Here is a 12,430-nt window from a genome sequence, read left to right as displayed (position 1 = left end):
AGGAAGGAAACGGCTCAGGAATGTCACCATGAGGCCATTGGTGATTTTAAAACAGCTAGAGTTCAATGGCTGTGATTGGAAAAACTGAGGATGACACAATAATGACCTAAAAGAGAAAACAAGAATACAATTATGCAGAATAAAAATATTCCAAATCATGCATCCTGTGTGCAACAAGGCACAAAAGTAATAATGCAAAAAAAGATGGCAAAGGAACACACTTTTTATTTTGGGCAAATCCAACATCACTGAGTGACTGCCTCCTTATTTTGAAGCATGATGGTGGGTATGCTTGACATTGCCAAAGACTGGGGAGTTTTGCAGGATAAAAATAAACTGGTTAGAGCTAAGCACAGGAAAAATCCAAGAGGAAAACCAGCTTCAGTCTGCTCTGGGGTGAATTCACCTTTCAGCACTACAATAACCTACAACACAAGGCCAAATCTACACTGGAGTTGCTTACCAGGATGACAGTGTCTGTTCATGAGTTGCCAAGTCACATTTTTGACTTAAATCTGCTTGAAAAACTATGGCAAGATTTGACAATTGCTGTCTAACCATAATCCCAAACACCTTGACAGAGTTTAAATACATTTGAAAATAATAATTGGTAAGTATAAATATTGCAAAATCCATGTGTTCAAAGCTCTTAGACATACCCAATTCTCCAAGGTCACTAATCGCAGCCAAAGGTGTTTCTAAATTGTATTGACTCGGGGGGCGAATAGGTATTTTAGTATTTTATTTTTCATTAATCTGATTATAATTTTTTTATCTTCCACTTTGAAATTAGAGTATTTTGTGTAGATCATTAAATTAAATCCATTTGAATCCCACTTTGTAATACAAAATGTGAAGAAATCCAAGGGGGGTGAATACTTATCATACCCACTGTAGCTCACCTGCCAACCCCCAGGTCCCCATCTGTAACACCCATCTGTTTTCAAGGTAATAGTTGAGTGGGAACGAATTCTGATTATTACACAGAAACGTAATTCAGTTTAATTGAATGTGTCAGCCAATATGTGTCATGCTAACAAGTGTAAAATCAATTGTGAAAGTGCATTAAAATCGAATGTTCTATCTAATTGGAAGTCTGCATGGCATAAAGGAAATTGGAAGGAAATCATTTAGCTAGGTGTAAAAGGCTGGCATCTTGTGATGACTCCTCAGGATAAGCTTGAATGAAGTGATATTCGTAAAACACCATGCTTTAAATTAGTAGTCTACATGCAGGATGTAAGAACTATTTATGTGATAGACTTGCCTCCCCAAAACCGTCAAAATGTGTGAGTGCGTCATGGAATTAAGTGTTTGAGCTCAGCGACAATCACTGGCTCACCCCTCACTGAGCCCAGAAGTTATTTCCATCGTTACATGTGTGACTGACAGGCCGAGAGAGTGTGTGTGTGTGGGGGGGATTCACAAACCGATCCGCTTTGACACTAGTTATCTTCAGAGCCAAAATACAACAGCCATCCCAGCCAACAGATGACAACAGCGGCGTTATATAGAGGAAACCTCTAGGAAGTCTTCCAGGGGGAAATCACCACATAAAGAAGCAGAGGGTGTCAGTTTGAGAGGTGGGGGAGGGAGACACAAAGACAAACTCAAGCAATGAGGCACAGCTAAAAAGAACAACATTTTGAACAGCGGGAAGACAGCTTTAATCCATCTCAGCTACACACAATGGGCCGAAGATGCAGCGTTCAGTGGAAAAGCGATGTTTATCAGAAGAAAAATGGGGAAGAAGAGCTTTACTGATGTTCTGCTTTAATACAACATGGAAGTCAAGACTGCAGGAGGGTATCAGTGGCACATCTGAGCTCCACCTCTGGAGATTGATGTTCGTCCCAATTGGCACCCTATTCCCTATATAGTACACTACTTTGGACCAGAACCTTATGGGCTCTAGTGCACTGTAAAGTGAATAAGGTAGCATTTGGGATGCGTCCAGAGAGCACTGTGAGCCAGCTACTGAATAATTATTTTAAAATGCAGCAACAAAGATTAAGGCTCCAGACCTGTCCCATGGCCCCCACCCTACTGCCTGATCTTTAAATGGGCTGAGACCTGGTTAACCTGCCTGCTGTACAACATGGTTACACTCAGACATTTATCTGGCTACACTCCAGCCGAGCATTCTAACTCATCACATTAAACTGGGCCCTTTATTCATATATGTCAACAGAACAAAGCAGAAAACATTCATGTAAAAACACACCTGACAACTCCTTCACTTTTGGTCACAAACAGGTTTATTTTTATGTAATCAACTGACCAAATCGATGTAAAGAAAAATGCCAATTATTGCTGTCTGAAATATTCTAACTTAGAGGTACTGAAAATAATTACAAAAATTAAATCACGTATTTACATAAATACAGTACAGCGCATTTCCTGCATTCTGCCTGCTGTGTGTGTGAGAGTTAGAAAATCACTGCGCTTATCAGGGATGGGTAGGTCCAGGCATAGTGATGGTGGGAGCGAGTGACAGAGTGCTAGCTACAGTACAGACCCCTCTGCGTATACAAAACACCCATGCAATAACAGCTGACTTAAGACGGACCACACAGCAATGATTTCTGTGGTTAAGACTGTCCCATCCCAGGCACCATTCATCCCTCCCTCCATTTAATCCACAACCCAAAATGTCAGCAGTTTCGGAAGTCACCCCCCACCCATCACCATAACACAGATATAATCCTGCCCCAGCAGCACTCTCTCAAGATTACTGGTTGGGCCAAGACGACAAAACCAAACTTCCAGTACATTCAGCATAGTTAACATGTTCAAAGTTCAGTGACTTACAGAGTAACAGAGGTACATGGACACAGCTAAATAAAAAGTATAGAATAGGTTACACTTCGGTTACGTCTGAAATGGCACCCTATTCCCCATATAGTGCACTACTTTTGGTCAATAGAAGTGCACTACATAGGGTATAGGGATCCATTTGGGACGAACCTAGGACTGGTTCACAGTCAGTCTGGCAGGTTGGGAAGTGCTGCGGCTGCAGATCAGGGAGCGAAGCTTGAACGTAGCCGAGGGGGCAAAGCGAGCATTCTTATTGGGTGGCAGCCATCTTCCTGATGTTCATGATGAGTCTCCTGCTGTACTCCTTGTGGTCCACAGGTTTCACCTCCATCACCGTGGCCTTGATCCGGGACTCGTCCTAAAGGGACAGGGGAACACATGGAATAGATGTTACATGATGTCCCCCTCAGTGTCCATTCACTACACTAGCTACCTCCCAATTATCTCTCCTTCCTCCCAAAGTGTGAACTAATTCACTTCCCTTCACTGATTTCAAAGTAAACGACTGGTACAAGAAGTGTGGAGGAAATTCTCTATAGTCCATGCCTCCACCATGCCTCCACCTAGATTTGTGGGAAGTAGTATATTACTGGGACGCACCCAGTGTGTTCGAGGGAAGACAAACCAACACAAACCTCGGCCATGTGCAGTAGATCACCTGCTGGGTGTCAACGAATTGGCCATTCAACATGTAGAATCATTAGCAAATGAACAGAAAAAGACAGCCGAGGTTCTGTGGTCAATAGACCGGACACCCGCTGCTTTTAACTGTTGGTCTACACGGTCTGTTTGGACTTTTACTGGAATGCATGTTATACAAGCTTGTTCACCACAGGTGAATGACTGGTTCAGTCAGAGAAAGGAGAAAGCAGCACTAAGTAGGCAGGCGGCCTGGTACCAGAGAGATTAGCCTACTTCTCTAACACGTTAGAAAATGTGATATTTCAATAGTCTGTATTTAAAATCTGGCATTTAAATGGACGGTGATGCAACCTCTGTGCACTGCGACAGAGACAGCGTTTAAATGTTCTCACCACCTCCGCATCTGTCTAGAGTAGATAAGGTCATCCACCTGGTCCATCACTCTTTAAAGAGGTGCCTACAGTCACCGGCTACGTCCCAAATGACACCCTATTCCCATTTCCCTACACACTGCACTACTTTTGACCAGAGCCCTATCGAGCCTGGTCAAAAATACATGTTCGTTTCAATTGACTCACTCTTATTAGAGCCTGAGAGAAAACAAGCCCCCTCTTCTTGTCCCCTCACTAAGAGGGAATCCCATCCTTCTAAGCAGGCCTTACAAAACACAGGGCACAAGTGCACACTGTAGCAAAACATTTTCCAACGGAAAGCTAAAATATGTGTTTCATATTGGACTGTTCAAGTAGTCCCTCCCTGTTTGTCAGTTCTGTTCTGTTTAGGTGGATAATGAATGCGACCCAGCAGAAGGTTAGATTCAACAGTCATCACCATACTACAGTCACTCTCTCTTTGCAGATCTCTACAGAACAATCCTCAGGCTAGGGTAAATGTTATGCTGCTGCTAAAATGCTAATTGTACACAGTGAACACAAAAGATCAAAACGCTACAATCAATTGCTGATCTAGAATTTTCTCAGAGGAGAAATACCCATTTCCTGAGCAGGGTGAGCATTGTTCTTGGCTGTGCTAATGTATGTGCAGGTGGCGGGGCAAGGTGCAGAGCGGGGTGAGGGAGGGTGTCATAGGGTGCGTGACAGAAGGAAATGGGGGTGTTGTAGGAAGAAGAGAGAAGAGGTGTTGTAGCACTCCTCTCTCTCACATGAGATTAAAAAGGACCATCTGCCCTGTGGTTACGCTCTGCCCTGTGGTTACGCTCTGCCCTGTGGTTACGCTCTGCCCTGTGGTTACGCTCTGCCCTGTGGTTACGCTACACTCACTCCATTAGGTTCAGCTAAAAAGCTATTTATGCAGTCTGGATGTTAGTGCATTCACACTCTCCTATCTGCCTCTAACCAGGGCCAGATGGAACGCTTGAGAAGGTATACAGTAACGTTATGGTTCAGCAGATGACCTCAGCCATGTGGGGTTTGACTTCTGCAGACATCTGCAGCCTGTGGTCCACTGAGTACCTCCCATATTTACAATACTAGTTATTATTGTAATATTTTTACAGCCCAAAAATGATGTAACCATGGTTTAATTGTTCCCTGTTCATTGAATTGAAGTGCTAGCTGCATTGGATATCTTCTCATTTCTACAGCAAGAAACAAGAATGATGTAACCATGGTTGCATTGTGACTGTTCATAGAAGAAGTCCACTTCATGAACTAGACTACAGCAGAAACGTCCTCATCTCTAGCAGAGGTCTGTTGGTCGCAGCAGGTGTAGACACTAGCCAGAAGACAGCGGTCCTGACAGGGCTGTGGTGTAGTGTAGTGACAGTCCTGTGCTCTTCTGTGCTGCCCCCACCTGACACAGTGTGGCTGGGGGGGAGATGGTTCAGCTCGGCTAGCTTACCAGCATGTGTGTGACGGATGTGACAAAACTTTGTGTGTCTGTGCCAACACTCAGGCTTCAGACAGCTCAGGCCCCGTTTGTTCCAGCCACACATAAAAAAAATACATTGGGTGGGTGGGGGGGTGGGTCACTGTGGGATATACGTAAGATACTCTTTAAAGAGGTAGGGTTTCAGACGTTTTCAAAAGATGGGTGGGGACTTCCACTGTCCTGACAGTAGGGGAGGCTTGTTTCATAAGCTGCCCAGCATCCCTACAAAGTGCACACACACCCCACAGATACACAGTGCAGTTCCGATGAGACCTTTCGTTAATAGTACTAAGTGTGCCAGCGTTGCTATGGTAGATACTGGGAGCAGAAACCTGACTAACCAAATCACACATGAAAAGGGCTTCAGTCTTTTCATCCTGTGTGCAGCGGCTCTGAAACAGACACAGCAGCAGAGACGAAGGGTGGTCTGGAAATGGTCCCTCGTCATTTTCTACCATCTAATGAGTAACTTCCTCTCTCATCACTCTGCTTTAGTCCCCCAACTCACCCTCACCTCCCTTTTCTTCCCCCAGAGCACACTCCTCTCACGCACAGGTCTCTCAGGCACACACACACGAGCCTACTGCACTGCAGCTCCACAAGCGAGTGTGACAGAGTTTGTCAAGCGATTAGTGTTGGTCACATCTTGCCAGAAAGGCAGGATTTATGTGGGCAAAGCGAGGAGAATCAGACTGCCGCTTGCTATGCAAATCCACAGCACTTCTCTGCTTCTTCTTTCGTAGTACTACTGCACTGGGCTCGGCCTGTCATGGGTTGGAAATGGATGGAAGGCAGACATCTATTTGAGAACTTAACATGGTTTTATGTCCGATGTGCTCTCTTTTCTCCAATGTCCCCCAGACAACCACTTGAGACCCAGACAACCAAGCACTGGAAACAGACTAAACAAGGACTAAACTGTCTGGACCAAGAGAGAAAAGTGAGAGCTTGGGGGAGGGAATAAGAGCACTGTACAAAGTTACAGCTGGGTTACGATCACGTATAGGCTAATCATTGTTATTTATAAACTAGGCTTCTCTCACCACCTGATTCCTCACACAATGATCAAATATATTGTCAGCAGACATGGCTAAGCTGCATCTCTTCCATCAACACAATATCATGTCTGTCTGATATTGTAGTCTGTCTGTGGTCAGAGCAGCAGGTAGGTAGCTACAAGGTCACCTCTGGAAGTGCTGACAGCGACTTTGTTTTCTCATCTAATTCTGCATTATACAATCTCAAATGACTGATGCAAACTGCTTCTTGAGTAAAGATATGCATATTATTAGTAGATGTGGATAGAAAACACTCAAGTTTCTAAAACTGTTTGAATCATGTCTGTGAGTATAACAGAACTTATTTAGCAGGCAAAACCCCAGGGACAAACCATTCAGATTTTTGTTGTTGTTGAGGTAACTCTTTTCAATGGATTTTCATTGGGAATCCAGATTTCTAAGGGACCTTCTTGCAGTTCCTACCGCTTCCACTGAGGTCAACAGTCTTTAGAAATTGGTTGAGGTTATTCCTTTGTGTAATGAAGAAGTACAGCTATCTTGAACGAGGGTCACTTGAAGTGTACTGTTAGATAGAGGCGCGTGACCAGAAAGCATGCTACAGTTGGTTTTCTTCCTGTATTGAATACAGATCATCCAGTCTTCAATTTTATAGATTATTTACATAAAGAAATAACTAAAGTTGTATTACAAAAGTAGTTTGAAATATTTTGGCAAAGTTTACAGGTAACTTTTGAGATATTTTGTTGTCACGTTGAGCAAGTTGGAACCGGTGTTTATCTGGACCAAACGCGCCAAATAAATGGACATTGTGGATATATATCGACGGAATTAATCAAACAAAAAGGAACATTTTTGTGATGTTTATGGGACATATTGGAGTGCCAGAAAAAGAAGCTCAAAGGCATGAATTATATTTTTATTTCGGCGTTTTGTGTCGCGCCTGCAGGGTTGAAATATGGTTTCTCTTTGTTTACGGAGATACTATCCTCAGATAATAGCATCGTTTACTTTCGCCGAAAAGCCTTTTTGAAATCTGACATGTTGGCTGGATTCACAACAAGTGTAGCTTTAATTTGCATGTGTGATTTAATGAAAGTTAGATTTTTATAGTAATTTATTTGAATTTGTCCCTCTGCATTTTCCCTGGCTTTTGGCCAGGTGGGACACATTTCCCAGAGTGGTTATGATGCAATAGTACTCATGTCTCGTAAAGTATTGGTATGAGTTATTAACTGTATTGGTATGAGTCATTAACCATATGATGCTATATTCCCAGCCCTAATGTCAATGAAACCCTTACACTGTTCATCCTACATCAGAAAAATGCTCTACAACCTAGCTACTCGACTCAAAAGTAAGAAAAACAGATCATTTTTCTTCTCAAGGAAAATTGGCTTGCAGCAGAATGCCCAGATATGTTTTAACCTCTTGAAACTCTGGGGGCGCTATTTCATTTTTGGATGAAAAACGTTCCCGTTTTAAACAAGATATTTTGTCACAAAAAGATGCTCGACTATGCATATAATTGATAGCTTTGGAAAGAAAACACTCTGACGTTTCCAGAACTGCAAAGATATTCTCTGTGTGTGCCCTAGAAAGTGAGCTACAGGCAAAACAAAGATGAAACGGCATCCAGGAAATCAGCAGGATTTTTGAGGCTCCGTTTTCCATTATCTCCTTATATGGCTGTGAATGCGAGAGGAATGAGCCTGCCCTTTCTGTCGTTTCCCCAAGGTGTCTGCAGCATTGTGACGTATTTGTAGGCATATCATTGGAAGATTGACCATAAGAGACCACATTTACCAGGTGTCCGCCCGGTGTCCTGCGCCGAAATTGGTGTGCAAACCTCAGCTGCAAGTATTTTTCCATGGAATTCAGAGAAGAAAGCAGGCTTCCACGAACGATATATCAATGAAGAGATATGTGAAAAAATACCTTGAGGATTGATTCCAAACAACGTTTGCCATGTTTCAGTCGATATTATGGAGTTAATTCGGGAAAAGTTTGACGTTGTTGGTGACTGAATTTTCGGTTCGTTTCGGTAGCCAAATGTGATGTACAAAACGGAGCGATTTCTCCTACACAAAGATTCTTTCAGGAAAAACTGAACATTTGCTATGTAACTGAGAGTCTCCTCATTGAAAACATCCGAAGCTCTTCAAAGGTAAATGATTTTATTTATTTGGTTATCTGGTTTTTGTGAAAATGTTGCGTGCTAAATGCTACTCAAAATGCTAAGCTAGCTTTGCATACTCTTACACAAATTAGTGAATTGCTATGGTTCAAAAGCATATTTTGAAAATCTGAGATGACAGTGTTGTTAAGAAAATGCTAAGCTTGAGAGCAGGCGCATTATTTTCATTTTATTTGCGATTTTCAGAAATCGTTAACGTTGCGTTATGCTAATGAGCCTGAGGCTTTATTCACGATCCCGGGAAACATTTGCTTGAGGCAATAGCCAGGACATCCTTGAAACAGCAGGCTCCTTCCTGTAAGCTGCCGAGGCTGAGCTGAGTGTGTTCTCACACACACACACACACACACACACACACACACACACACACACACACGTTGTGACAGACAGTGGTCTCTACTCTTCTGTTGTTAATAGGCCTCCCTGGCAGAGTTCCAACTCTCCCTGCTCTCAGTCCCAAACCAATCAATTATTTTATGCTGTGCCCTCAAAACAAGGCTCCATCTGTGTAGCTTCCAGGAGAGGGTGACCACAACTAATCTGTGTGCACCTTTCACACAGCCCCTGAAAACGAGCTGTCGTCTCAAGAAAACCCACCGTCTGTTCTATTCTGTGGTCTCTATCCACAGACGAAGGGATGGAAGGAGAAGAGAGAAGAGGCAATTCAACCAATAGAAGGAGAAATGCTACAGCCAAATGCTGATATTTGTCAGGCCAATTGGAATATGAATGTCACACACAGCTGAACATAGAAAGAAGCTGTTTACATACTGATTTCAATAAATTGGCATTCTGTCAAACCTCTGAACAAGATGTGTGTCTGTGTTCTTTTTCCTCCCATCCAGACGACTGGAATGGAACCAGACAACCTCTACCTCATTGTTGGCAACACGCTCTGATATGAAGTAATAAATGTCAGGCTTGGGCAGTATACCCGGGCATTAGGAAAAAGCCACATGATGGTTTTTCAGTACTGTCAATAGCACGTATAATTTTTTGGAATTTAATAAAGTTGAACATTTGTTGCTACTTTTTAGAGTAAATATCTGCATTCAATTTGTGTAATACGTTAGGAGATGAACACTGCATTCTACATTCACCTGTTACATTATTACAACACAATGACAAGAGACCGGAGCCTTGTCGTGTAGCATGCGCCAAGTGATCTAGTTACAGAACTCACAACTAAATATTTGCCAGTTAAATATCTTATAACTATTAAGTTAACTGTCTAAATAAAATGTGCTAAATGCTCTGCAGTTGTGCATTTGGTTTGCTAATTTAGTAGCTAGTTAGCTATCCATCTGTTTAGCTTCTTCCAAAATCAAGCACTCGCTTGGTAACAGCAGAGAATCCCCTCCTGGATCAAGAGCCTTGCTAGCTAATATTTGTTTTGTGCGTGCAGCAAACTGTTACTTGTATAGTTTAAGTCAGAATCTGTACAAAATGTTTGCAATGTGCTCATTAGCATTTAGTTAGCATTTTCTACAGGATTTCACATGTACTTGTTAGAATTGCTAACCTTCGGATTACAGAGTATCAGTGGGGTTTGAAAAGAGTGTCCCCTTGTTTTCAGTGTCGGTATTACTGAATATGGTATTACTGAATATGGTATGGCAATCTGGATACCGTCCAAGCCTGATGTCTGTCATTTTATTGATTAAAATCAGCTGATATTGGTCTTTTTTCCCCTCTATTTTAGATCTATCATATTGGTCTTTATACTACCGATATTGACAAATGATGAACAAAAACATGCTAATCTGAGTACTTCTGTTCACTTAATAATCACATTCAAAAGGTATCTTTGAAGAGACATATCACGTCTGAAAAACAATGCATCGGCCGATAAATTGGAACAGGTATAGCCTACTTTACCTCCCAAAAATAAGCATGGTATTGGATCCCAAAATCCCATATCCGTCAGACACTACTTACATTGTAGGTCTCCAGCTTGACTCTGTTACGGAAAACGAACGTGTGGAAGTTGGCCTGCTGAAAGATCTCCTCGAAGGCAGCTTCATTCTGCATGAAAATTAACAAAATGGGATCAATTTAACATTAATGACTTTAATCAGAAACTTGCCCGTTTCCATTAAAAAGCCATTGTTTTAATCAAGATGGCTGGTTCTAAATCAAAGCCGTTTTCCATCTAATTAAAAATAAAATAATAATAATGTAGCGCAATATTTTTTGTTAAAAAAACACTTCAATAGAAGTCCTTGGGTTATAGAGGCTGTGTGAGGGGCTACAGAGACCACACGGCACAGCAGCCCGTTAAGGCTTGCAGGGACAGGCTAGATGAGACCGTGCCTGGGGTTCAGTACCTCCCCTAGGCCATTTCCTCAGGCCAGGCTTTGAACCAGACAGAGAAGGAGGCGGGCGGGCAGACGGGGAGACGGACGGGCGGGCAGACGGACGGGTGGGCAGACGGACGGGCAGACAGACGGGCGGGCAGACGGACGGGGAGACAGACGGGGAGGCAGACGGACGGGGAGACAGACGGGGAGGCAGACGGACGGGGAGACAGACGGGGAGGCAGACGGGGAGGCAGACGGGCGGGCAGGCAGACGGGGAGACAGACGGGCAGGCAGACGGGCGGGCGGGCAGGCAGAGGGGGAGACAGACGGGCAGACAGACAGACGGGCAGACAGACAGACGGGCAGACAGACAGACGGGCAGACAGACAGACGGGCAGACAGGGAGACAGACGGGCAGACAGACGGGCAGACAGGGTGACAGACGGGGAGACGGACGGGCAGACAGGGAGACGGACGGGCAGACAGGGAGACGGACGGGCAGACAGGGAGACGGACGGGCAGACAGGGAGACGGACGGGCAGACAGGGAGACAGACGGGCAGACAGGGAGACAGACGGGCAGACAGGGAGACAGACGGGCAGACAGGGAGACGGACGGGCAGACAGGGAGACGGACGGGCAGACAGGGAGACGGACGGGCAGACAGGGAGACGGACGGGCAGACAGGGAGACGGACGGGCAGACAGGGAGACGGACGGGCAGACAGGGAGACGGACGGGCAGACAGGGAGACGGACAGGGAGACGGACGGGCAGACAGGGAGACAGACGGGCAGACGGACGGGCAGACAGGGAGACGGACGGGCAGACAGGGAGACAGACGGGCAGACAGGGAGACGGACGGGCAGACAGGGAGACGGACGGGCAGACAGGGAGACGGACGGGCAGACGGACGGGCAGACAGGGAGACGGACGGGCAGACAGGGAGACGGACGGGCAGACAGGGAGACGGACGGGCAGACAGGGAGACGGACGGGCAGACAGGGAGACGGACGGGCAGACAGGGAGACGGACGGGCAGACAGGGAGACGGACGGGCAGACAGGGAGACGGACAGGGAGACGGACGGGCAGACAGGGAGACGGACGGGCAGACAGGGAGACGGACGGGCAGACAGGGAGACGGACGGGCAGACAGGGAGACGGACGGGCAGACAGGGAGACGGACGGGCAGACAGGGAGACGGACGGGCAGACAGGGAGACGGACGGGCAGACAGGGAGACGGACGGGGAGACAGGGAGACGGACAGGGAGACGGACGGGCAGACAGGGAGACGGACGGGCAGACAGGGAGACGGACGGGCAGACAGGGAGACGGACGGGCAGACAGGGAGACGGACAGGGAGACGGACGGGCAGACAGGGAGACGGACGGGCAGACAGGGAGACGGACGGGCAGACAGGGAGACGGACGGGCAGACAGGGAGACGGACGGGCAGACAGGGAGACGGACAGGGAGACGGACGGGCGGACAGGGAGACGGACGGGCAGACAGGGAGACGGACGGGCAGACAGGGAGACGGACGGGCAGACAGGGAGACGGACGGGCAGAC

The 12,430-nt window shown here is 45.7% G+C and overlaps 1 protein-coding gene across 1 annotated transcript in view; it reads right to left on the bottom strand.

Annotated features, from left to right (window-relative positions):
• Positions 1-2,235: 2,235 nt before the first annotated feature.
• The window catches only part of LOC135552943 (replication protein A 70 kDa DNA-binding subunit-like), a 43,690-nt gene continuing 33,495 nt past the window's right edge, over positions 2,236-12,430 (bottom strand). Inside the window, exons 16-17 of the mRNA XM_064984899.1 lie at positions 10,501-10,587; positions 2,236-3,175 (exon numbers count right to left, since the gene is read on the bottom strand). Coding sequence (XP_064840971.1) covers positions 3,068-3,175; positions 10,501-10,587 — 195 coding nt within the window. The 3' untranslated portion in view covers positions 2,236-3,067. The remainder of the gene's footprint in view (positions 3,176-10,500; positions 10,588-12,430) is intronic.

This window comes from Oncorhynchus masou, chromosome 13, assembly GCF_036934945.1.
Source record: "Oncorhynchus masou masou isolate Uvic2021 chromosome 13, UVic_Omas_1.1, whole genome shotgun sequence".
Lineage (NCBI taxonomy): Eukaryota > Metazoa > Chordata > Actinopteri > Salmoniformes > Salmonidae > Oncorhynchus > Oncorhynchus masou.
The sequence above is the reverse complement of the archived record's forward strand: the minus strand, read 5'-3'. Positions and strand labels throughout refer to the sequence as shown.